The 26,570-nt window shown below is 55.0% G+C and overlaps 2 protein-coding genes and 1 non-coding gene across 3 annotated transcripts in view; 1 reads left to right on the top strand and 2 right to left on the bottom strand.

The window, feature by feature from the left end:
• Positions 1-14,776: 14,776 nt before the first annotated feature.
• On the bottom strand, positions 14,777-14,940 carry LOC112551181. Its single transcript, XR_003095390.1, has one exon. It is a non-coding gene; the product is annotated as a U1 spliceosomal RNA (small nuclear RNA).
• Positions 14,941-17,429: 2,489 nt separating this feature from the next.
• On the bottom strand, positions 17,430-23,005 carry PTRHD1 (peptidyl-tRNA hydrolase domain containing 1). Its single transcript, XM_006029248.2, has 2 exons — positions 22,775-23,005; positions 17,430-17,827 (listed from the first exon to the last, which is right to left on the bottom strand). Exons 1-2 carry the CDS (start codon positions 22,961-22,963, stop codon positions 17,657-17,659), a joined length of 360 nt encoding a protein of 119 aa, XP_006029310.1. The 5' UTR covers positions 22,964-23,005; the 3' UTR covers positions 17,430-17,656.
• Positions 23,006-23,085: 80 nt separating this feature from the next.
• The window catches only part of CENPO (centromere protein O), a 5,198-nt gene continuing 1,713 nt past the window's right edge, over positions 23,086-26,570 (top strand). The window contains exons 1-5 of the mRNA XM_014522545.2: positions 23,086-23,204; positions 23,309-23,481; positions 24,100-24,229; positions 24,765-25,024; positions 25,759-25,930. Coding sequence (XP_014378031.1) covers positions 23,177-23,204; positions 23,309-23,481; positions 24,100-24,229; positions 24,765-25,024; positions 25,759-25,930 — 763 coding nt within the window. The 5' untranslated portion in view covers positions 23,086-23,176. The remainder of the gene's footprint in view (positions 23,205-23,308; positions 23,482-24,099; positions 24,230-24,764; positions 25,025-25,758; positions 25,931-26,570) is intronic.

The raw sequence follows: 26,570 nt of genomic DNA, 5'->3' as shown, positions 1-26,570 counted from the left end.
AAGGAGCTGCCTGCTCAGCATGGAGCCATGTGGTCAGACCGGGATGCAGAGCAGGGACACCCCCACCGGGGAGGTGGATGGAGGTGTGGGACATGGTTCACGTGGAGCCCGAGAGCAGCCCCCGGGAGCCCGCAGCAAGGCAGACTTGCAGCACTAGTGCTGGGGTCTCACTGCAGCAGCACATGGACCTGGGAGCCCAGAGCAGCTGGAGAGTGCCCCGTCCCCACGCCACCCGGTCACGGACACGGGGGTGATGAGCCCTCCCTGCTTCTCCTGCCCTAAGGCCTGGGCATGGACTGGCCCCAAGGGCTTCACCCAGCAATTACTGGGGAAGTAACCAGCTGCACTTGCCACTGCTGCGATTATTATCACAACAGCGATAAGGACTCGGCATCGGTTTGGGCTCAGGCTCTAAAAGAAGGAAGGGGGCTGTGAGGAAAGGCAACCCCCAGACCTGCCCCTACCACTACAGGGGCCACATAGCCCCCTCCCAATTAGCCCTCCCCCCCAAGCAAGGTCAGGCAGCCCGTCCCTCCACTAATGCCCAGGGTCTCCTATCTCCTTGTGCGGGGGTCACTCACCCGTCCTGTTCTTGTCCAAGGACCTTCTCAGGGCTGCACCCAGGCTCATGTACACCTTCCCTCTGCGCCCCCATTTTGCCCACAGCCCCGGGCCTCTACTTGCTCAGCATGGAGTAGGGCACAAGGGCTTGTGGACAGCAGGTTGCAGAGGATGTTTGCAAGCAGCACTGAGGGGTGGGAGATAACAGGGACACAGGGAGCAGGCAGGGCAAAGGAGAAAGCACCTCCCTATGGCAAAAGGGAGAGCGTGGGCCGCAGGGGAGAAACCTGCAGTGGGCAGAGATGCGGTCCCCCTTTGCGGGAGCACAGGGCAGGGCAGGGCTGCAGCCAGACCCTGCAGCTGGCAAGGCGAAGGGAAACATCTTGCCTAGAGACCTTTGCAAATCTGATTTTAAAGCCCTGCTTCTGACCCATATCCAATATGACAGAGCTGGACCTGAGCTGGCATTAGCAAGTCTTCTTACCTGTGGACTGACAAGGCCCACTTTAGGAAAACCTGCAGCCCAACCCTCCCCTCCTTGAGCAGGCGGGGGTGTAGCAGGGCCGTCTCCCAGGTTAGCCAAGAAAAAGTAAAAGCTTCCCCGGGGGAAGAGGTGGGGAAAATGAGGAAGGAAATGCAGCCTATCCCAAGCCCCAGCTGGTGACATCCACATGCTGCAAAACCAAGCTGGCCTTAAAACAACTGGCTTTTACACACCCACTTAGCTGAAGAGCTTGTTATTAAGTGGTTTGCTTCCTAGCTGGCTGTCTCCTTAAAAAGGATTCCCTTACTGGCAAATCAGACACAAAACATAGCGAGGCTTACTCCAACCTGAGCCTTACCTGAAAATATTTTTTTTTCTGACTGACTCCTGAACTTCAAAATGTGAATTAGTTCACCTTCTGACCCGAACCCGACTCACTTTGCAGTTCACTTGCAGACCACTGCGGGAACCGGCCTGACGCAGGACTCTGATCTGGTCCTCTCGCCTGCCTTGCCTGGTGCTTGACACCAAGTAGCCCACATCTCCCCCCGACACGGGGCTGAGAGCTGCCTGGATTGGAGGTGGGTGGCAGGACCCCCCCTTGGGGCAAAGTTGCGGCAGCATGACCCCACTCAGGATGGCAGAGAGGGTTTGGGGGCCACAAGGGCACCAGGGGCCCAGACGTCTGGAACAGAAGCAAGGACCACGCAGGGCTGGGAGCATGGATTTGGAGGGAATGGGTTTGGAGGCCACAAGGGCAATGAGATGTTCACTCCACATCCCTGCTCCCAGGCCTGCAGTCCTTGTTGCCCTGTCCCAGACATCTGGAAGAATGGCTCCCTGCACCTGGTGACACGTGCTCGGGGCAGGGCTCAGGGTGCTCTGTGCATCAGGAGAGGGCACAAGCTGGGGCTGGCGAAACTGGCCCAGGCTGGAAAGCAGAGAGGTGCTGCACAGCTTCCCTGCAGAGCCCCAGCAGTGGATGCTGCAGCTGCGGGACTGGAGGTGCTCCCTAGGGCTGTGCTCCTAAACCTGCCGCCCCTTCCCATTTCACCTACAGTCCCAGCCTCTGGTTGGTCAGCATCCTCCGGGCACAGTGGGCTGTGTCTGAGCACCAGAGCACAGGGCACGAGGCCCCAGGGAGGTAGGTTGCAGAGGATGTTTGCAAGCAGCACGGGGGGGTGGGAGATGGCAGGGACACAAGGAGCAGGCAGAACTAAGGAGAAAGCAGCTGCCCATGGCAAAGTCTGCAGTGGGCAGAGATACGCTCCCCTGTCCTGGGAGTGCGGGACCAGGCAGGCCCCCTCCCCTGTGTGGGATGGGGAAGGGCAGGGCAGGGGGACCTGCAGCTTGTATAGGGGGTGGGGGGATCTGACCCCTCTCCTGGCTTTTCTGGTGCCTGACACCAAGTCGCTCACCAGTGCCCTGGAAGGGGGCAGCCCCCCTCTCCCCCACACATGGGGATGGGGGCTTTGGGGTGACTAGGGGGCCAGGACCCTTCAGGGGCTGGCACAGTCCAGGAGGGGAGAAGGCACTTGGACGGAGGCACTTGGAGCCGCACAGTGGGGGTGGGCAGCACAGCCCAAGGCAGCCCCAGCCCCACAAGGAGCTCTAGGTGGGGGGGCAGTCTCTGCTCCTGCCCCTGGACACCTCCCACTGGTCCCCTCTGGGCCTCCCTCCTGACCGGGGCGTCTCCGCGCGGGGACGGCAGGATGAGCTGCCTGCCTTGATGCAAGCTGCACTCCTCTGCCCCTGCCCCGGACCACTCCTGCTTGTCCCAGGAGCTCTTCCACGTCCTCAGGTCAGAGGGGCTGTCTGGGCTGGAGTCAACGAGGGGCCCAGAGCCCCTCCTGAAGCATGGGGGTTGCAGAGGTCTTTTCACTCCGGTGCCCACTTACGCCATGACAGGGGCAGGCTGGCGTGCACAGAGGTCTCGGGGACTGGCTGGAGCAGGCTCATGCACGGGGGGGTCATGCACACGCCTCCTCTCTGCTGCGTCAGAGCTGGCAACACGGCCCTGGCAGACTCTTCTTAGGAAGGCAGAGTGGGTTTGGAGGCCACAAAGACCAACCTCAGACACACCTCACCTGCCACTCAGGGACACTGAGATGCTCCGGGAGGGCTCAGGGAGCTGCATGTGAGAGGAGAGGTGAGCTGGGACGACGTGCGCTGATCCACCGCGGGACAGAGAACAGCTGCTCCCACCGCTACCAGGCACACGGGGTTTCTATTTATGCAACATCCTGGGGGACAAGGGCTGGGCTTCTGTTGCCCAGAGCCAGACAGCCCGGGGGGGTCCGTGTAACAGATGCTGAGGCACTGACCTGCCGGGTCAGGGAAGCACCAGGGCCTTGGTCTGCTGGGCATAGGTCAAGGGATGCTGCTTACACCAGATGCACAGAAGGGGGAGAGCTCCCTCTGCAGCCCCCTGACCCCCTGACTGAAGACTGAGCAGGAGCCCCTGCTCCTGCCCCTGCCCCTGCCTGAGCTGACGGCAGGGAAGAGCTGGCTGGCAGGGGCACACCGACCGAAGACAAGACAATGCCACGCCCTTCCAGCTCCCCACCCTGTGCTGCGGATGGGCAGCTGCCCCCTCGTGCCCCGCAGCAGACAGAAGTGCAAGCAATGCTCAGAGCAGCCGCTGGCTACTTCCAACCGCCCCCACACCCAGCCCCGTCCCCTTTGCCTCCAACCCTGTCACATGCGCGGGCAAGAGGGCTGTGGGGGCCTCAGAAAACACCGCCTGCTTGTTCCCCCAGCACCACTCCTGCGCAGACCTCAGGGGCAGGACAGGCTGGGTCCAGGCATTGGGGTCCTGCATCACCTGGCCCAGTCCCACCACCCTGCTCTGTACTCACCGCCAGCCATGGCCACAGTCACAGCCGGCTCAAACAGCAGCAGAAACCAGAGCCCCATGCCCATCCCAGCCTCGCTCCCCGGGCACTCCACACACAGCACCCAAGCCCCACGCCAGCCACACGGGTCTATGCTTTTTTTATACCAGTCCTGCTGCCCCGCCGCCTGCCACGCCTGCGTCACCGGGCGCCGAGCAGATTCCACCCGGGCAGGTTGCAAAGGACAAAGCAAAAGGTCTGGCACACAGCAAGTGGGTGCAGGAGGGAGGGGAGAGGAGGGCACATGGGGCTCCCACTCTCCCCCCGTTAAACCACCCTCGAACCCATCCTGGGCCATATCTGTGTAGAGCCTTCGCTCCTCGGGGCACCAAGCTCAGTCGAGCCTTCCTCCGTACCCCACACTCACAGTGTCCCGAGCACAGAGTAGGATCCCATGCCTGTGCCAGCCTCCTATTTATAATGCTGACATGTGCAGTGGCAATATACACACACACATCACTGCAAGTTTCGGCGTGTTTTTTATACATATTAAATGACAAGGATCATCCATATTTATTGTTTCCAACGGCCCATTGCACCATTTTGGCAATTGGAATTGGACCCTTTACAATTTTTTTTAAAGGTGGGACGCCAATAGCCTTGTGACAATCTTAACCACATTGCATGTTAAAGACGCGTTTTTCCTTTACAAGGACAGTTTCTCCCTCTGAATTTTTACTTTCTTTACTTTGAAAGCGTTGTCCGCATTCTTATTTTGCTGGGGCATTGTGACATCTTTAGGCTACTCGGGTAAAACAGTACTGTTGTTCCCCAAATATAAAATGATACCAGGACTTTTGTGCCAAGGTAATAACAAAAACGCTACACACTACGTTGGCCAAATCCAGTATTGAAAACCATTTCACCCCTCCTGCTAGAGCTGCTCAAATTTCACCGGTGCCAAAGCACCGAAGGTTGGTGGCTGGGGAGAAGCCTGCAGTGGCACCCCGCCTTCCTCTGTGCACAGATCTGGGGGGGCACATGCCCCCCCATGCTTGCTGGGAGTGCATGCAGCAGGAGCCACCCTTTCCCCGTCCCACCCAAATGAGCTGCTTACAGCTCTGTCCCGCGCCCCGACCTGGCTGGGCAGTGCCTGTTGGCGCCCCCTTCACTTTGGGGCCCGGGGCAGTTGCCCCGCTCCCCCCCATCCTTGCTACAGCACCGAATTTCAGGATATATTGCTATACCAGGAGCTGCAACTTCTGTTACTGCATTCAGAGCGCTGAAGTCTATTGTCACTTCCCAGGTTTTCCCATCTGCCTTCAAAACAGACCGAATCAGAGTCGCACACACTTGGTGTCTGTGCTAGCATCACTCCCCGGTTTAAACCATCTATTCTGAGTTATACTTACAATCCCATTTCAGCTTCTAGTGACTATTTACACTGCCTTGGTGGGGTGAGGATTTGGTCCCTCGTTTAAACTGCACTCCTGTGTCGTCCCACATTTCAACTCTTTCTCTGCGTGACCCTTAGGAACAGCCTTCATTCACTTGTCTTGATGAACCCTATCAATCACAGCAGGAGCCCTAATAGTTGACTTTTCATAAACATCTTTTTTTTGCCTTAACAAGCTGTTAACACTTTCCTTCCTAGGACATCCACACTATTCCTGGCGAGCGGGGTGGGGGGAGGTGGCAAACACATTTCTGACTCCTCATTACACACACTTGCAAGGCAGAGAGACTGCTGGAAAAACACATACATTAGTAATGAACCAAGGCAGCCAAAAGAATGAGCAGGTATTCAATCACATTACTTCTTATTCCCAACGTGCCCCCCGCCCCGTTACACTGGCCATACACTGAGCGAAGGGAACTAACTCAGTAAGGGTTAGGCATACATATACAGTGAACAGAAGAAATCAAATAACAAAGTCTGAGGTGCAGGGTTCCCAAAATGTAAGGCGCAGGATTCATAAAATGTAAGGTGCGTGGTTCACAGAATTTGAGGCGCAGAAGCCATGCATCCCAGAGGGGAGGGGAATCCTCCCCCGAATCAAACCCAGGTCTCCCACGGGGCAGGCGATAACCCTACCACTAAGCCACCAATGCCTGGGCAGCTATCTGTGGCTCCGAGCCTCTAGCCCCTGCAGAAACCCCCTGCTTGCTGCCTGCATGCCGAGCTGCCTGGCTTCATGCAGGGGATTGAGAGAACCCAAGTTGCCCCCCCCCAGCTCGGGGCTTCGGTCCCTCCTGGACCCACCACACGGCACCCTGCACACCGAGCTGAGCCACCGCCTGTGGCTCCAAGGCTTTGGTTCCCCACCAGAGATCACTGCGCACCGCCCCGTGAGCCACGCCGAGTTGCCGCCTGCGGCCTCAAGGCTCGGGCCCCAGCTGGGAGTCTTCTCCGTGCACTGCCTGTGTGCTGAGCACCTCCTATGGCATCAGGGGCTCTTCTGGGGCATCCGCTCCGCCCCGCTGGTCAGCTCTCACCAGCTCTTCAGTGCCCCTCTTCTTCGTCCCTCGTCCTGGCGCCAGGTGTGCTGCCTTTTATTCCCCCCAGGTGGCTGCCGGGACCAATCGGGAGACATGAGAGGTGAGTCTTCTCTCAGGTCCGGTTTCTCTACCTGGGGGCGGGGGAGGGAGCCTTCTCCTCTTCCAGGGCCTGATTGATGGGAAAAAGGAAATCCAACCCACCCATCATTTTTTAACTTTTCAAAACCACCGGGCTAAGCCGCCACCAGCTAGCCCATCACGTTTCAATTTAGGGGCTTCCATCACTGTATGGCAAAGGGCCCAATCCTTTTTTAAACATTTTTTGGCGGAACCTGCCCACAGCCAGGGTGGGCAAGCTGCCAAAGGGCCTTGAGCTACGGGGGGCCATGGTGGCCTGGGCAGGCTGCTAGCAGGCCAGGTGCTGACTGAGCTGGGGCAGCACCGGGCATGCTAGCAGCCTCGGGGCGTGCCATCACCATGGAGGGATGGACCGTGGTCCTCTGCAGCTTAGATACAACCAGCAGCTCACCCCAAGAGAAAAAAAGAAAAAAAGGAGTGGGTCCCTTGTTGCTTTTGTTTCCCTCCTGTGCCCCATGCACTGTCCCTGTTGCCTGGGATCACCTGGGACCAGGCTGGCTTGCCCCTGGGGCAGTGTGGGAAGGGGCAGGAGGGTGGATGAGTGTGCTGGCATCTGGAGAGGGTGGCAGGGACAGTGCAGAGGGTTCGGGAAGCCCGCCAAGCCCAAGCTTTCCTGAGCCCGCTTGGGCTTCCAGTGTACTGCCCCACCCCCTCCTTGGGCTGCCAGCGCACCCAGCTGCCCTCCTGCCACCTCCCTGTGCTGCCCCGGAGGCAAGCTGGGTGTGCTGGCAGCCGGAGAAAGCCGCGGGAGTGGTACACGGGGTGCTGGAAGCCCGGCTGGGCTTGGGGATGGATGTATCACTGCAATTTGTTAGGTAGCAAACTAAAATACATTGAGATGTGTTTTAGTTTGCGACATAACAAAGTCACTTACATCCCAATATGCCACCGCATGTATACCGTGTGACGAAACTAAAATTGCAATATGCTGACACACGTGTAACACGTGGCACACCTAAATCACTATAACAAGGCAATTAAACTGCTACAAAAGGCAACTCCATCATGTGTACAAGCACCCTTAGATTTCAAGCTATCCTCAAGCCAGAGATTATAGAACCATTTTCTGAATTTCAGTGTGTTTCTATGAAGCCTAACAGCTATGCAGCCCCAAACTGATTTCTCCTTTCGGTAGCCTTTTTACTCTAAGCATGGCAATTCATGCAGGAAGGCATTCACTATATTCTGCTCATAACTGGTGCCCGCCTCTTACATCGAGGCGGGCAATTATTTCGGTGGCGGGCTCCTGCAGGCAGCCACAGCGGTGTTGGTGACAGGGGGAGGGGGTGGCAAGCACCGACTGCCTGCAGGCGCCGCTGGCAGTGTCAGCAGCGCTTCTTGCAGGGGGTGCATTACCAATTTCAGGGGGCACACGTACATCCGCATGCACCCCCTATGCGCCACCAATGATGGTGATGGTGTCTGTGCGTGGGGGGTGTGGAGTGTGGGGGAGTGGCTGCATGTGGGGGGCATGGGGTATGTTGGGGGACTGTGTGGCATTTGTGGGGTGTGGGTGTGTGGCTCTGGAACACACTGTTCTCTCCTGCAGTCAACACAGGCAACACTAGGGCAGGGGGTTGTGTGTGTGTGTGTGTGTGTGTGTGTGTGTGTGTGTGTGGTTTGTGGAGTGTGAGGGACGGTGCCGTGCTAGCAGGGCTGGCCCTTCCGCCCATGATGGTGGGAGCGAAGCATAATAGGGTATGTTGGGGGTGGGTGTAGGGTCTTGCTCCCAACCGCGTGGGCAGAAGGGCTGGGTGGGGCACAATTTGTTGGGGGGCACCATGGGATGGTGCCCAGCGAGCTGGATCTACCCTTCTAGCTCTACCCCTGCCAGGCCAACACTGATGCCATGGGCTCCATGGTGGCCACGCTCCAGCGACTGGCTGGGAACAAGCACTAGGGTGCAGGCTATGGCAGGAGGTGCCCACAGGAGGTGGGACTGGCTGCAATGTCTGGACCAGGCCTGGCTGGATGATGCTTTGCCTTGGTAGACTCCAATCTTTATATAATTCTGATGGCTAAAATCAATGTTTATTTTTAAGCTTTTCTATCAATTTGCATCAATTTCAATTTTCAAGGTTGCATCTAATTATGGGGGCTGGGGGGGCAGGCCATTTAGTAATGACTGTCGACTGTTAAAGACTTTATAAAATCACGTTAAATTCTATAAAAGTAGAGATCCATATATCAGTAACGCATGCCCGCTTTAAGTCATTCTGGTCACTTTTCAGGGAAGAGTCGACTGGGCAGGGGCCAGAAGAGGAGGGCAGGCGTGCTGTGGAGCAACGGGAAGACAGGGAGAGGCACCGTGCATGGGCATAGGGTGCATGGGGGTGTCCCCACAGGCCAGCTGCTGCCCCCACACTGCCTGGAGGAGCCCACCAGCTGGGGACTGACCGCTCAGGGTAATGGTTGGGGCAGGAACCAAACTCCTGGTGAGCCCCAATCACTCAGGGGCTGGCTCAGGCTCGCCGGGAGTTTTGCGCCTGATCCCCAGCTGGGTCATGGGCAGAGTGAGCAGCCGACAGCACCAGGCCAGAGTGGCTGCCAACAGCCCTGCCCGCCCAACCCTCCCACTACAGCTCTCGACACCCAAGCCAGATCCCTTTGCAAGTCTCTCACCCCTATCCTGGGTCTCTCCGCCATGCTGAAGGAAGCCATGGACAGCAGCACAATTCCCCACCTGCGCTGGTGCCAGGGGCAATAGGTGCCACCCACCTTCCCCTTCCTCCCTCCCTGGCCTGCTTCAATCTGGGTGTAACCCAGACGGTACCCCCTCTCCAATTGAAGGGATCAGAGCAGGTGCACAAGCGCTGTGGGAGGTGTAGGGACTCTCCTCCCCCTATAGAGCAGAGCCAGACCACCACTGGGGACTTAACCATAGACCTTTTGATGGGGGACCAATACTGAGAACATAACAGGCATAATCCGGGGGTACAGTGGACACCACAATGCCCCAAGGGGCAGGATTCAACAAAGGTTAGACACTTACAATCATTGGCAGAAGACGGGGTTACAAAATATAAAACACAAACAGCAGAGCAAACAATCCTGGTTGGGGAAATATAAAACGGCACAAAATACAAAATGTCAAAGGACAAAGCAATATAGGGCCTAGGTCACCTGGAGGGAAAACACAATAGCTCCTGTCTACTGCAAGAGGAGGCTTTTCTTGTTAGCTCACTTACCCCAAGTCACCAAAGCTGGGACTTGAACTCAGAGCTCCCATGTGGTAGGCAAGAACACTGCCACAGCCACCAGTGCTGGTCCTGCTCCAAGCTGCGAGGGGTCTTGACCTCCCTGGAGCCCCGGCCTCATGTGGAGCTGCCTGGCCTCTGACTGAAGGAGCTGGAAGCCGAGCTGGGACCCCTCAGGTGGCTGCTCAGATCCTCCTGCCGGCCACAGCCTCTCGTCGGGGATCCTGGAGCCCGGCAGGACGCCACTCCTGCCGGCCACACGCCGCGCTGCTGAGGGTCCCACTGCTGCCTGCGGGTCCTGCTCCTTCAGGCTCTTCTGGGGCAACGGCTCCCGCCCCGCTGGCCCCGCTCTTCGAAGCTCCTTCCTCGTGGTCCCTGGCTGGTCTCTCCTGAGTCAGCCGTGCTGCCCCTTTTATCCCCCTCCAGGTGGCACAAGGGGCCAATCAGGGGACATGAGGGGTGAATCTCTGGGCCGGATTGGTGAGGAAAGGGAATCCCAAGTCCTCCAATCATCTTTTGCCCTTTCAAAACCCCTGGGCGAGGTCACTGCCAGCTAGCCCGTCACATATAAAACACTGAGATGTTGAACTTGGCACGGATGAGAAGATGGTCTGCGCAGCAGAACTGAAAACCATCGTTGACATCATTTCATCTGATGAGAGAATCCATCGCGGGGCCAATATTTAGAGTGGGGGAATTGCCAGCAAGGCTTTGGTCCTTATTTGGTGTTTGCCATGATCAAGTTGTGCCCAGGCGTATTAGCACCTTATGGTTGCCCTTTCCAATGCTGCATTTGTCAATAATACCCTGCCAGGTTTTATGGCCTGACCTATTGCAGGCATCATCACCCAGGATAACGAGCGTGTCCTTCTCCGATACCAGAGAGACGATACGTTCCTACTCTGCCTAGTACTTATCTTTGGTCTCAGCTGGGCTTGTCACGGTTGGTGCATAGGCATCGATGATGGTTCTTCCTGGCAAAAGGTTCGTACACTCATTAAGTGATCATTTATGTCCCGAGGCAGGCAGCCAAGTTTATTGACATTAGTGGATGTAATAGCAACTAATTGTAATGAGACCCTGAATTGTATCATGAGACTGATTGCTTCCCAGCTCCATAGACTGTGGAAAGGGATGGAGAGTTTAATCACAGTTTGATGGTGTCCTCATTCCTCGCTTATTGAAAGGAGACCGTGGGGCGTTTTGAAATGGGGAAATGAATAAATTGCATCGTTGCTCGGCCCTGGAGTTCAAGACTTAACCTCTCATACAGTTCTCCCTCCTTTTAAACCGTAATCAGACCTACACCGATGGGCCGCGCAAAGGAACGTGGAGACGGTCGCAGGAATGAAACCACGATACTCCTACCTCCATGAAGTTTAGCCGCAGTCTGAGAGAGGTCTTGATTTCCAGCTCTGCATAGGTGCAGCCAAGCAGCTTCAAGCTCCCAAATCCTCATGCCTTCTCGTCCCGGCGTGCATTACTTATCGGGGCTTCAGCACCCAACTGAAGCTGCTGCTCCCAGACCGCGCGTGCGTATATTGTAATGGGTGCATGGGGTCCTACGGTGGGTTAAAGAGGCAATGACTAGAAGGTGTGTGTGTGTGTGTATATATATATATATATATATATATATATAAAACCTTTGTATATATATTATAAAGACATATTTGTCCAAAATATGCCCCTAGTATGGTCTAAGCATGACCCAGCTCCAGGTCCCAAGCGCAGACTTAGTTCTACAGATCTCATAACGCTCCTTTATTTTACAGTGCTAGTAGGAAACCTAATCTCCGCGAATGGTTTTCCCCACAGGCAACCAAATAAACACAAATGTACCCACGCTAGTAAACCCGCAATACTCTGACCTCAACTTTTGAGGAAATGAGAGCTTCGACGGGGTCAAATTCCCTCGGCTGTTCGATCCCTTTGAATTTTGCTTCAGTCAAAATCTGGAGCTTTCAACCATTGTGGTGATCATTCAGAGAGAACAATGGTAATTAAACGTGACAAGCTTGAACGTGAAAGCTGTGTTACAAACGACTACTGTTTCTCACTGCTGAACGCATCGTCCCTCCTTTGCAATTCATTTCAACATTTCCAGAGGGGTTTTAAAGAGATCGGCTCCTTTTTTAACAGAGATTTCATAAAGTACTAAGTCTGCGCTTGGGACCTGGAGTTGGGTCACGCTTCGCCCATACTGAGGGCACTTGGAACAGGAGTGTCTGCACGGTCGGTCTCATTCGCTTGTGCTAAATGCACCTGAGCATCTCCGAGTCACATTACTGCAGGTGAAGGTTAACTCTGGGCCGTGCTATCCAGCTTGTGTTAGGGTAATTCAGACTGCTCCACAAAGATAAAACAAGCAAGTTTCAGTCCTCCTGCATCCCAGGATGCACTGCTCCCAGCTGCCACCCAACCAGAGCGGAAATAGAGCCCAAGTGTCCCACCTCCTAGCTACATCCCTGCTCACCAGCCCTCTAGTGGCAAGTCAGAGCTGTGCAGGCAAGAAACCGTATCAATCCTTAACGTGTGGCTGCACTAAGTTTCTAGATGTAGAGCGTGTAACGTTTTAACTCTAACATTACTAACCCTGTGGAATTAAGCCCAGTCCAAGTGCAACGTGCAATTTTGCCCCAGTATCATTGGACCCCAGGTTTTTCCTCCTAATTAGTGACAAGCGTTGCAGCAAAGTACAGACAAGCCCCGCTTAATGCTGTTTCGCTAAAACACTCATTTTTCATTGCTACCTGATTCCACTTAGCGCTCAGTGAGTTCGTTGTAACGCGCACGGGCATCGTACAGCTGGCAGCAGGGAGCGCACGCTGGCACCGCAGCGCATCAGCGGCCGCGCAGCCTCGTTGTGCTGTTTAGCGCCGTTTTGTTTGCGTTGCCATCTCGGTTCATCAAAACCTTTGGTGCTCGGTGTTTAGCAATTAATTTTGACCCTGGAAATCAATCGGCATGAGTCAGAAACATGCAACCGACTCTGTAACTGCAAGTGCTGAGAAAAAACAGTGAGTCCACAATCTCCCCCACCCACGTCCTGCCTTGCAGAGGGGCTGAGCACTGGGAGCTGTGCATGCTCAGGCAGGTTTGCGACTCTCTTTACTGATTTTGTCCCTGTTACAACTCATGATCCTAAATACTCTTGCTGAGCTTCCTTATGTAACACGTAGCTGTCTTCCTTATGTTCCCATGTAACACGTAGCTGAATATTCAGACTCTATAGGAGCTAGCAAGGTCGCTGTTTGGACAACTATAAAGTAACTTGCTAGTGCAGGCCCTGCAAAATATGAGGCATTTGGAGAGATTTTTAGAGTTGAAGGTCAGAAGGAAGCGTTGTATCGTCTGCCTCTTCTGCACAGCACAGCCTATTAAATTTCACCCGCTTATCACTGTGCTGGGCGCATATACACGTGCATTAACATGCCTTAGTTAATGCACATTAAATCTAGTACCTCCATTGTGAGGTATTAGGAACATGCACATTAGCCTGTCTTAATGTACATTAACTAAAGAGCATGGTTTTTAAGCGATGCTTAATGCACATTAGCCTATTTTAACGCGCATTAGCTAAATAGCACAGTTTTTTGTGATGCTTTAATGCTCAGTAAAATAGGCTATGCACATTGAAGTGCACGTGTAGATGCGTTGAGTCTTGAAACTTGTGTTCCTATCTCCAGCTCCCTGCTGAGCCTCGGCTTTGTGAACACTGCCCTGTGTTCTCTAGGCACCACCTGCACACCTTGTTCCAAGACATAAAATTGCTCATTTGGCCACCATAAAACATTTGAAAAGTGGTTTGAATGGGCCCAGCTTACCAAATGAACCAGGTTGCCCTGGTTTTGAAGCGTTGTCCCATCATTTCTCTTTGCCCCGAGCATCCAGGCCTCTTCCTGTGTTTCCTTTCCCTTATGGAGCTAAACACAAGACATTGCTTTACCTGGTATTTAGCTTAGGCTGTACCTGCTTCTGTCCCAGACCTGAGGAAGGGCACTCGGTGTCGAATAGCTTGTCTAATTTCTCTCTCCCTGTAGAAGTGGGCCATAAAAGAGATCACTAAAAAAACCTTTATTCTTGCATGTGCACTTTCTGGGCTATAACACTAACACTGCTTGCTTGTGGCAGCTGGCTCAAGTGACATCCAGTGGCAAAAAAAGGGAGCAGCAGCATCCAGAAACGTATATATATCTTTTGCAATCTCTCCGGTGGTCTAATAGAAGTTCTAGACGTTGGTGTTTCTTGTTGTCTGCCTACGTACACACACTCACACAAACACACGAGGCTTTTATCAGACCAACTCAAAAATCCTTCTTTGCAAGCTTTCAGGCCCAAACGCCCTTCATCGGGCTGAGGAAGCATCTGCCGAAGGTCTGCGCAAGATGCAAGGAAGAGCCTAGACCAGGGTGGGCAAAATGTGGCCCGGGGGCCAGATGCAGCCCAGCAGGCCATTCTATCCGGCCTGCGGGGCCCCTAAAAAGTTTAGAAAATTCATATTTATCTGCTCCTGGCTGCCTGTCGTGTGGCACTTGGTGGCTTGCCAAAACTCAGTCAGCAGCCCTCTGCCCGAAATAATTGCCCGCCCCTGACCTAGACCCCCTGCAGCCTGACCGGGGGTGTTATGTCCTACACGAGGCCTTTTCCCCATCTTTAACTTTCCCTGAGCCTGCGTTGTTGAACTTTCCCTGAGCCATACGCTGTTTCCCTGGGCTTGCACACCACCTGATGACTGGTGTGCAAGCCCAAAAGCTTGCAGAGGGGCTAAACTCGATCTTCAAAGGTCCCTTGCAGCCTATGAAGTCTTCTCTATGCTTGTTTGCAGTGTCTCAGGTGCTCTCATAAAAAGTATGAAAGGAGGGTTAGACATTTGCGTTCCTCCTTGTCTGCCTACGGACACGCGCACGCGCACACGCGAGACTCATAGAAACCCACGAGCAGGAGCGCCAGGAAAAGGGCAGCAAGGAGGAAAGCAGAGAAACTCCACTTCCCAGCAGCCTGTGCGCACGCGATACTGCCGAAACTCCACCGTCGTAGCGAGCTCTATTTTTAACCAATGAGATCAGGGGAGAGCGCGAACGCAGTCCCCCACTACCACAAATTATGCAGTCGAGTTTCCCGCATTTGGGGAAATCGCAGGGGTCAGCACGCCCGGAGTGCAAGGGGCGAGCCTCGCCCTGGGAAAACCTCCTACTGGATCAAGGTATCTCCCCTGCCAGGTAAGTATGCGCCAGCCGGCCGGCAGCACGAGCCACCTCCACGGCCTGTCACGCTCCATCGAGGGCAAGTGCATAAAACCGCAGTTATGGCCATCAACCCCTTCTCTGTAGTGTGGGTGCTGATCCTGCTCGCTCCGTCTCCCCCTCAAACACCTGCTCTGCCCCCCGCGACCGCGCTCGGCGCCCCACTCCCACAATGCCCAACTGCCCGCCTCGCCCACTCCTCCCGCTATCTGCATACGGCCGCCCACTCCCCGCCCATGCTGCAGTCGTCACAGCGCTCTGCCCGCCCCCTGCCGGTCTGGCGCGCGGGGGGGCGGGGCGGAGGAGCTTGCCGCCTTGCACCACCTCATCCTTTTCAACTAAATAACCATTTAACTGCCTAAAACGTACAAAAATAAATACGATTGAAATAAAAATTTGCAAAATTAGATAGATAAATATTGTATATGTTATGTTTATAATGTTTATTACATATTATATCTCTATAATTTTGCAAATAAATTTACAAATAAATAAAATTGCCATTATTTAGCAAATAAGTAAATAAATATATAATTCTGCAGATCAATAAAATTGCACATAAGTAAAATTGCCATTATTTTGCAAATAAGTAAATAGATATATAATTCTGCAGATCAATAAAATTGCACATAAGTAGAATTGCCATTATTTTGCAAATAAATAAATACAATTGAAACAACATTTGGCAAGTATATATAAAATTTTGCAAATTTGCAAATGTATTTATTTTTTGTAAAGTTTGACCCTGAGCAGAGGGGCCAGACCCTCTAGCCAGGACCTCAGGGGGTCTCTTCCAGCCCTACGTTCCTATGAGCTGGAGCTGGGAGCAGCGAGCAGAGCAGGGCCAGGACTGGGAAGGGAAGGGAAGGGGCAGAAGGGGCATATTCCAGCTCTGCACTGTCCCAGCAGGCGGGTCTGGCCAGACCAGGCCTCTGCGGGTGTCTGCATGGGGGCAGCTGCAGCCTCCTGGCATGCGGGTGGGGAGCGGGGGGTCATCCTGGACAGCGGCTGCCCCCGAGCTGGGGCCACACGGGACACAAAATGGAGGAAGAATGCACATTCCCCAAGGCAGCGTCCAGCCAGGCACAGGGCAGGCTGGCAGACCTGTGCCCATTTTACAGATGGCCAACATGAGACCTAAAGGGATGGGGCAAAGAAGCTTGGGGCAGGTCCCAGCTCCCTCCTGTGCCACCAGGGCCCTGCCCTCTCCAGCCACAGCACCGCGTGGCCCTCCCCACGTGATCACTGCGCTGTGTCTTCTGGTCGGGGCAGCCGCCTTCCTCCTCGGGGCCATGTGAGGTTCGCACCCCTTCCTGATCTGCCCACGCTCCCTGAGGTTATCCCACAACCTCCTCTGTGGGCCACAGGCCTATTCAATGTGCCCTTGAAGGGTCACGGGACTAGGCCCATCACAGGAGCTATAAGCCTCCCTAATGACACATCAACTAAATACGTGGAACAACAAAAAAGAAACCAGGAACAGGAGGGAGGTCACAGGTTAATAACTAAGGCATCAGAAGGGGACACCGAACAGAGCACCACTGAAGGTGTCCGTGGACACTGACAGTGAAACTGCCCAGATAAGTGAGCAGAGGAGTGCTAGGAAAGCAGCCCCCCACTCACCCGGCTCCTCCCGGCCACAGCCTCCTTCCTGGTGTGGAGGGGAGAAAGGCCAGGGGGAGCGCGCTGGACCCTTTGATTCCCAGGGCAGGGAGGCAGGGGCAGCTGCAGTGTCCACTGTACACAGGCAGACAGCAGGGCTGCCGGCACCAGAGCCCGTGGCAACCCCCATGGCAGAGCCAGTGTCCCTCGCACATGCATCAAAGAGCAAAGGGATGGGGTCAATCGGCCAGCATGCATCCACGGCACGTCGTGCCCTCTATTTCCTCACAGGCAGCGATGCTCCGCGCCCCAGCGGATGTGCTCCTACCAACTGCGGTGCATGATGCGATGCCAGCAGCTGTCAGGGCTCTGCCTACAGCGTATGGGGCAAGACTGACCCCAGGAAGGAAACCCACTTGCTCTGTGTGTGTGTGCGAGGGAAGCACTAGCAAGGGGCTCTTCATTTGCCTCCTTGGGACTAAGGAAGGGAGAGACCGAGATGGCAGAAGGGGGCAACGCTGAGATGCCTGGTGGGAGATGCAGTGACTTGAGTTTGCACTGGGACATGGCAACTGAGTCTGCATGGCACCTCTGCCGTGAGGCAGCCTGGGCACATGAGTCCCTGAAGCTATTCAAGAAGGGCCAGGAGCCTGGGGAGATGGATGTCGGGGAAGGAGGGCACAAGCAGCAAGAGCAGGACTGAAGAGAGGGCAGCTCCCTGATATCGGCTGTATTGAGGCCAAGACCGGGAGCAATCCAGCAAAGCGGACGTAGGAGTAAGCCAGGCTGGACTGCTGCTCACAGCCATCAAGACCACTCTTCTTTACACCGGAACAAGAGCCCTTCACACAGCCCAACAGACTCCCTCTGCATGAGTGAAGACGTGGATATTTAATCAGCTGCCCTGACAAGCACCAGCTACAGCCATTTACAGTGAGGAGCGAGACACAGTAGGAGCTTCACATGATCTGGAGCAGAAGTGCCTTGAAACGGCACCACTAGGACACACGTGACTCTGCTGAGCCCATCTTGGTCCCTGGAGGAACGTTGTGTGCTCCGGTCAGGTCTGCACGACGCGGGGCAAAGCCAGGGCACGGGTCACTTGAGCAGCTTGAACTTCTTCAGGTACTGGTGCACTTGGTCCTTGGGGTAGGGCCGGAGCGCGATGCAGGTAGCAATGTTTTCCGGCTGCTCGATCCACATTTCGTGGTCGACGCTGTGTTCCTTCAGGGTCTCCGCGAGGGTGGTCAGGGCACCTTCATCCGGGGCCTGGGGAACAGGAAAAGGAAGGATGAGAAACCTGCACAAAACGATGCCAGCAGCTGGCACCAGCAGAGACCAGGGAGGGAATCTGAGAGACGACAGGCTGACCTGGAGATTTTGGTTACGCAGGAATGTAAGAACTGCCCTGTACTGGGTCAGACCCTGGGTCCCTCTGGCCCAGTCACCTGTCTCACAGAGCGGCACGGAAAGGGAGAGCAAACGGGTCTGATCAGGGTGTTTCCCCTGTTCCTCTCTCACCTGCAGCCTCCAACATCGAAGGCCCAGGAAGGTTTGCCGCAGTGGTCATGCCCCTCACTCCCTGCTTAATACTGACTGATGCCCCTTTCCTCCAAGAACGTGTCCAGTTCCTTTGTGGATCTGGCTGGACTCTCAGCTCCCACTGCATCTGGCGGCAAGGAGCCCCGCACTTTAATGACCTGCTGGGTGAAACCGAACTTCCTTGCGTTAGTTTTAAACTGACAGCCTACTCATTGCATCTCATGACCCCCCAATTCAAGGGACTGACGCTGCCTTTAGAGTCAGGAAGGAAGTTTAGCCCCTGTTCAGATTGGTACGGACTGTGGGGAGAGTTTGCCTTCCTCTGCAACAGGGGGAACGGCCTCCACCTTCGATCTCTTGAACGTATATTGACAACCTGTGCAGCTGCAGGACGGTGGCTGCTGCGGCTCCCCTGCTTTCCCTGTGACAGGGAGGAGCGTGATGTCTGGTGCCGTGTCAGGGTTGATGGTAGTTTTACGAAAATTTCAGATGATGGATGCATCTGGGCTGGTTTGGACAGGGCTGACCATGTCTCAATCAGGGGGTTAGACAAGATGTGACCTCTACAGCTTCCTTCCAGTCCATCTTTTCTATGATTCCAAGACCCCAGCTTCAAACTTCGTCATCCCCAGTTGTGCCCCCAGCTGCTTCCCCCTGCACACATCTCTCCGGGTTTCCTTCCACCCTGCCCCTCCCCATCTGTGGGCAGTTCATTGCAGCAGGATCCCGCTGTACTAGGCATCTGCAAAGCAGCTGACGGCACCATACGCTGGTCTACCGGAAAGCTGCTCCCCGGGCTGGTTTCGCACGCAGCCTCCTGGGAGTGTTAGGGTGGCATTTTCTCTCAAACAGCGCTAGGGGGCTTTGTTCTGAACAGGCCACACACAACTCAAGCCTAATGGCGCTGCTGCAATAGCATGTGCAAAAAAGGAAAGGCTTGAAGGAAGTCAGGCAGGGACCGGCGGGAGCTGTCACCCACGGGGCTGGATTGAGGATCCATCAAGTGTCTCGTCTCCCATGCTGGTCTGGAAAGCCCAGCCCTCGCTCAGCTCCAAACAGGCCTCTGGAAGCAATGACTGGATTAGCTCTGAACAGTAGCTGTTGCCACCTACCGAGCTGCCGGCAAATTACTGCTGCTTGTGGCAGCAAGTGCACTGAAATAGGTGTGTCAGAAGAAGGGACGGTTTATTGAGAGAGGGGGTGGGAAACATGGTCTTCACTGGTAAGGGTCCTAGCTTAGCCTCACTGCCTTTCTCTTCTACAGGACAGTGTGCGTGGGAGGAACAGACTGGCAGGACCAGCAGAGCCAAGAACAGCACAGGGAGATAATTCACAGAGCCGCAGGGCTGGAAGGGACCTGCAAAGGCCACACCTAGCCCAACCCCTGCCTCAGGCAGGATCAGCCCTGTCCACACCAGCCCAGATAAATCCGTAATCTAACCTCTTTGTAAACCTACCCTCAACCCCGACACAGCACCATGACCTGCCACAGGGAAAGCAGAGGGATCTTCTGCTGCTGTGCAAATAAAGCCTTGCACCTCAGGGGAAAAGGATCGTCGGCTCCATTTTCCAGGTGGGGAAAAAGCATGGTGGAAAACGTCAACGGTACGAGCAGGAGCAGAACGCAGACTTCCCAACCCGAGGCCGTGCCTGTGCCGCAGCATCTCCAGCAAAGGAAGAAAGACGGGGTGGAAAAAGTCAGCATAAAGAGGCCAAGGACAAAGTTGCATCTATTCTCCCCTGTGCTGTGGCTCCAGCTGCTCCTCACTCCACCACAGCTCCCTCCTGGGGGCAGGATCTCCAGGTGCTCCCCAAGTCACCACCTTCTCCCCACATCCCCCCCCACACCAGGCTTCCCTGTTCTCCCAGTCTGCCCAGGCTTCCCTGAGGCACCGTCTCTTCAGGGCCCTCCTCTGGGGACTACAAGGTATAGACAAGAGTAACGAAGATGCTCAGGAAGGAACAGCTGCTAGATCAATAGGGAGTAAAAAAGGTTAGGACTCTTCAGTCTGGAAAGGAGAAGGCTGGGGGGGGATATGACAATCGTGAAGGGGGTGCATAGAGCGACCGGTTCTTCCCCAGGTCCCAGGAGACCAGGACTAGGGAGAACCTGCTGCAACGAGCAGGAAATGGGTTTAAAACTAAGAAGAGAAGGTACTTTGTTCTAGGCAGCACATCATTAACTCACAGGACCCATCATCACTGCGGGCTGCAGAGGCAGGGACGGCAGCCAGGTTCGAAAAGGCACGAGACACATTCACAGATGACAGATCCTACAATCCTGGAGATGCGGGGCTAGGAGGGACCTGCAGAGGTTACATCTATCCAAGACTTGCCTGAGTCAGGATCAGCCCTGTCCACAGCATCCCAAAGCCATTGTCCAACCTCTTAGCAGAATGACGATCAACCCTGACACAGAACAAGGCAGAGCCCCTGAACCTGGGAGTTCGCACGAGCATGGGAGTTAGGGGTATGGCCCCTGGATTAGGACTTCCTCGATTCCTAAAACTGCCTTCCTCTCATCAGGGGTGCAGCCTGGGCTCTCCTGAGCATATATTAACCTTTTATAGAAACAGGATGTTGGCCACCACGGTCCCCCTGCTTTCCCTGTGGCACTTGCAGGTGTGATGTCTAGCGCTGTGTCAGTGTTGACCATGTAGTTTTGCTAAAACGTTAGATGATGGATTTGTCTGCGATGCTTTGGACAAAGCTGACCCTGCCTCAGACAAGGGATTGGACTAAACGTGACCTCCGGAGCAACCTTTAAGCCCTACTTCTTTAAGATTTCTGTAAAATGCTGGAGGTTGCATGGCAGGAACAGGGGGAAAACTGTGCTCAGTGGGGGCAGACGACAGAACAAGGAGCAATAGGCTCAAGTTGAAGCAAGGGAAGTTGAGGTCGATATTAAGAAAACACTCTAATGAGGAGGGTGGTGAAGCACTGGAACAGGCTCCCCAGAGAGGTGGTGGACTCTCCATCCCTGGAGGTTTTTAAGACCCAGCTGGACAAAGCCTTGGCTGGGATGATGGAGTTGGGGCTGGTCCTGCTTTGGGCAGGGGGCTGGACTAGATGCGACCTCCTGCTCAGACCCAATTCACTCCCTCTTTCAGCCTCTGCTCTTGTGTGAAATAGGGTTTTTGTGTTAAGATTTCTTCTGAGTCTAGGTCTGAATCCACACAGGACTTTTAACATGCGAATGGCAGCCACGGGCTGAATCTGCACAGGTGGCTCGGTTTTTCTTAAGCAATAGCATCATCCGACTGTTGGGCAGGGTCCCACCTCGGGTGATGGTGACTCCCCTCAGAAGCTGGTTCATCTCCTCATCGTTGTGAACGGCCGGCTGGAGGCGGTGGGGGATGATGTGAGTTTTCTTGCGGTCTTGGGCTGCGTTCAGTCAATTCCAATATTTCAGCTGTCAGATATCCCATCCCTGCAGCCAAACCGACTGGTGTCCCCCGCTCCCACTTGCCTAGCATAAATGCCCCTGCGAAGCAGCCGGTGCTCATGGCCTACAGGGAACTGCAACCTTGCCTGGGAAGTCATTGTCAACCCCTTGATTCGAGGATGATCGCTACCGTGGCTCATGGATGGGTCTTGAGGCGGCTTAAGAGTCCAATCTTTGAGCCACAGACCTGTCTACAGGTCTTTCTGCAGGGGAGAGCAGGCTGTAGGCTGGGATTTCTCTCCTCTTCCTTCCTCTGCTCTCTCTTCTCTGCTTTGAGGGCAAGATGGTTTCCCCTGAAGTGGGCAGCCACTTGGTTGAGGTTGTGGCACCCTTAGAGTTGGTCGGCAGCCAGCTCCTCCCAAGCCTTGACGTCAACATCCGAAGCGTCAACGATAAAGCAGGTATGTGCCTCCGCCACATCAATGATGTGTAAAGGGGGAAAATAAAGTTTACATCCATTTTCTTGAGGGCCGCCTTCAGTGTGTCCCTGTAGCACTTCCTGCGGTCACCGCGAGATCTCAGGCCATTGATAAGCTAGTTTTGGGTGTTGAGTCGGCACATGATGTCCAGCCCAGCTCAGCTGATGCTTAAGGATCACGCTGAGAAAAGCAGCATCCATTTTCTTGAGATGTGTCTTCACCATGTCCCTACGCGCCCGACTCCACGCCGGTAACACTGGCTCCAGCAAGGATGCTGGCATTTGTGTGGCCATTTTCCCATTGGATGCAGAGGATTTTTCAGGAGCCTCTCCGGGCTCTTGACACGACTCACTCCCCTGCACAACAACATGCCCCCATTGCCGACGAGCACGTGTATCCAGAATCAGGCCCCTCCGTCACCCGAGGACCCATCAAGCCCGATGGACGTCAACTCTCGACTCCGAGGGTCTTCGCTTGGCTCTCGCCTGCCGCGGCTGGATGCGATTTTGCTCCGAAGTGACTCTGTTGCTGTTCGGAAAGATTTATCCCCTTCGGGCGCAGGGGCTTCTGCCCGATAAGTAGCATATTGGCCCCCCTCAAGCGGGAAGGCTTCGGGAAAGGTGACGGCTGATTCCTTGGTGGCTCTGCTGGAAGGAAACGGAGCCCGCGGCGGCGGTGCTGAGGGATGGGGCGAGCCCCTGTCGCCAGGCCGTTCCCACCCCCCTGAGGGAGCTGCACCCCCTTCCCCATCCCACCTCACCCCTCAGGGCTGGGAGGACCCTTCCCGGCATGCCCCGCGTCGCGCCTCACCTCCAGCACCACAGTGCGCATGCGCCCGCGCTCCGCCAGGTAGGCCGCGCTGTCCGGGTGGGCGTAGTGCGCGTGCAGCACGGCCAGCGCCGCGTGACAGGCCTGCGCCACCAGCGCGCCCCGCGGCCAGCGCAGGTCGCCCCGCAGCACCACGTACTGCACCAGCTGCTGGGGGGCGGTCGCCGCCATCTTGCCGTACGGTGCGCGCGGAATGCTGGGAGCACCCTGCCGCCATCTTGGAGTCGGCTTAAGCGAGGAAGAGTCGAATTGCCGTACGGAGCGTGGGCGCCGCCATCTTGGAGGCGGATAGAGCGCGGGGGAGGCCGGGAAAGGGTGCGGCGGCGTGATGACGTTTTCCTGCGCGGGCGATTTGAGCGGGACCGGAAGCGCTGTGAGGAGACAATGGCGGCGGCGGGGAACCTGGAGGAGGGTGAGTCGGTCTCAAATAACATGGAGCATCCAGGTGTGAGGGGCCGGCGCGAGGCGACATGGAGCCCAGCCGCGCTGACCTCTCCTCTCCTTCCTGCCTGCCAGGGGTGCTGTCCCGTCTCGAGAAGCTGGAGGCCCGCGCCCGCGCCTTAGCACTGAAGCAAGAGGAAACCAAGCAGCAGCAGAGGGAGGAAGTGGCCCGGCTGCGAGCCAGGATCAGGCAGCTGAGGCGACGGAGGGACGAGCTGAAGGGGAAAGTGAGCCTGCAGCAAGCGGCGGTAAGAGCCCAGCGACCCGCCCAGCCGGGCCTGCTGCGCTCCCGGTCCGTCTATCCCCCCATACATCCCCCCAATATCACCCATAGATCCCCCAATATCACTCCATATATTCCCCCCATAGATCCCCCCAATATCACCCATGTATCCTCCCATACATCCCCCCAATATCACCTATATACCCCCATGTATCTCCCCAATATCACCCACGTATCCTTCCATATGGCCCCCCAATATCCTCCCATATATCCCTCAATATCACCCATGTATCCCCCTATATATCACCTATATCCCCCCCATATATCACCCATGTATCCTCCCATATATCCCCTCAATATCACCCATGTATCCCCCCCAATATCACCCATGTATCCCCCATGTATCCCCCCAATACCACCCATGTATTCTCCCATATGTCCCCCCAATATCACCACTATACCCAGCTGCTTAAGAAGCTGGTCAGCCCCCATTTTAGGATTTTCCCCGTCTCCGTCACCCCTGAATGATCCGTGTCGTGCCCAGAGCGACGGCACCTTCTGAGCGCTGGCCTGAGCTACGTCGGCAAGCAGGAAACAGCTGTATTTCAGTCACTTCTAGGCTGCTTTTCCCTGGTTTCTCTAGCCGGGCAGGCAGGAGGAAGCCACGAGCAGCGGCGCGGAGCCTGTGCAGACGGCGAGGGTGCGGGAGCGAGCTCTCCTGCAGTGGAAAGTGGAGACCGTGGAGGCCATGCTGCGCGTGTTTTACCTGACAGGTTGGTGCAGGCCTGAACGGACGGTTGATTTCAGCAGGGGAAGGGCCTGGAGGGTGCCCCTGCCGTGTAACCGTCCCAGTCCCGGTGCTTCTGGTGTCGCTTGAAGCAGGTCGTTACAGGCGCACCAGAGAAACTGTCAGCTTTTCTGCCTGTTGCTGAACCAGTTCTCTGAGGCTGAGCTGACTTGAGCTGCACTAGCTAGACGGTGTTACTCAGAAGCACGTGCTTTAAATTGATGCTGCTCTCTGGTTTGCTGCGAGACGGGTGGAAAAGCCCCTGCTCTGCTGCTTTACGGGCAAACATTGCGCAGAAGAGGAGCAGCGACGTCACCGTGGCCCAGCATGGCAGCTAGAGTAGACGTGCGACTTAAATGGCTCTGCTTCGTAATTCTTCCAAGTTAGGAGCCCTGTCTGTCCACAGAGAGCATGGGCGTACTCCTAGTGTAAGGAAAAACTGAGCCTGCCATGCTCTCTTAGCAGAGTTTCCTAACCCCGTGGTTTTACGATGGTGCTAAAGACTTCTTTCCACTTCCAAGGGATTAGCGGGAAGCTGACCGAGCGCGGCGTCTGTTTCTGCCTCAGCACGGCCTATGGCGGCAACTACCTGGATTCTTACTACCTCGATATCGTCATAACGCAGCCGGTTCGGATCCATCGCCACTCCGTGCCCGTCTTCATCCCCTTGAAGCGGATAGCTGCGAAGTACTTGCAGACAGACATCCGGTGCTTCCTGGCTACTCTGTCTGCTCACCTGAATGCTTATGTTGGGAGAAAATACCAGGCAGATTACTTACAGGTACGAGTCAGCCCAGCAACCGCTTTAGTATGGTCTTTGTCCTTATACATATTTAAGAATCATAGAGAAGTGGGGCTGCAAGGGACCTCCGTGGGCCATCTAGTCCAACCCCTGCCTGAGCCAGGATCAGCCCTGTCCAAACCATCTCGGACAGATCCATAATCTGAACTCTTCGTAAAACTACCGTCGTTCCTGACGCAACACAAGGCATCACACCTGAACCTGCCACAGGAAAAGCAAGGGGACCACAATGGTCAGTGTCCTGCGTCTATAAAAGGTTGTCAATATATGCTCAAGAAATCCCAGGCCAGAGGCTGTGTCCCTGCTACCAAGGCAGGTCCTGCTTGAAGCAGGGGGTTGGACTACACGTGACCTCCTGAGGCCCCTTCCGACCCCCATTTTCCGTGATTCTACCTGTTGTATTTAGTCTCCTGATTGCTTCCGAGCACCCTCACTGTGCACTATTTTTTCTCCTCCCATCTGGAACAACGATCTTTTTCTCCTTATCCTACCTACTGCGTGTACTTGCAAAATCACAGCATCTCCATAGCTTTCTGTTGGCAAGGACCTTCCTCTTAGCCGTTCAGCCACAAAACATGCTGCTGTGTCCACCCTCTGTCTGCTGGATAAAAACCCCAACATGCCTGTTACCTGTATGATGCTTTGAGTATGAGGAGACAGAGTCAGGGCTATTCAAGATTTAGCGCTTATGTGTTTTGTCTCCATCCATGCAGAAGCATTTTTCGGCCTTTCTGGGAGGACACTGGCAGAAGAACTCCTTGTATAACATGCTGGCCTTTAATTATGACGTGACAACAGAAAGCAGCACCTTTCCCTTCAGGGTAAAGCTGGTTTATGGAGACCTTGACCGCAGTCTTCCCACGGAGGCTAGTGTTTCATGCAAAGGTAAGAGGAGAGCAGCCATGTCTGTATGGAGAGCAGGTACATAGGAACAGCTCCAGTGTAAATCAGTCTGCTCTAGTTTTCCATAGTCTGCCTGGGGTCATACAGTCACAATATTGCTTAACCTACTTGAGCTGCAGCCCTGTGGAAAAGCAGGTTGCCTAACTCCTCCTGTGTACCTGGCTTTGTCCTGAAGAGATCCTGGCCTCTTGCTATACGCTTGTTACAGATCTGTTAAAGTCTCAGAGCTGTGACAGGGTTTTGGATCTACAGGAAAGAGAGAAGGGGAATTTGGGGTGCCCAGGGTGAGACTTGACTGGAAAGAGTCGGTGTGTAGTAAAGAGAGAACCTTCATGCAGCACGGTTTGCTGTTGCAAGAGCCATTGGCATGTTCTGTGTATCAACGTTTGGGGCACCCAGTGTATTACAGCGCCATTCCCTGACGCAGGGAAGTTGAGGTGTGGCCAGGTTTGAAGGGGACCCAGAAGTGTGCACTCCTAGCCACAGTCACACCTGGTTCTGGGCTGGTAAAACCCATAGTGTTAGACCCTATGATCTCCCAGGGTGAGAAAGGAGAGAAACCTTTCTGTGCGCGAGATGTGATTCCTTTCAGTGGTGGGCTCCTCCAGGGGAAGCTCTCTTT

Source organism: Alligator sinensis, unplaced genomic scaffold (genome assembly GCF_000455745.1).
Source record: "Alligator sinensis unplaced genomic scaffold, ASM45574v1 scaffold637_1, whole genome shotgun sequence".
Classification (NCBI taxonomy): domain Eukaryota; kingdom Metazoa; phylum Chordata; order Crocodylia; family Alligatoridae; genus Alligator; species Alligator sinensis.
The sequence above is the reverse complement of the archived record's forward strand: the minus strand, read 5'-3'. Positions and strand labels throughout refer to the sequence as shown.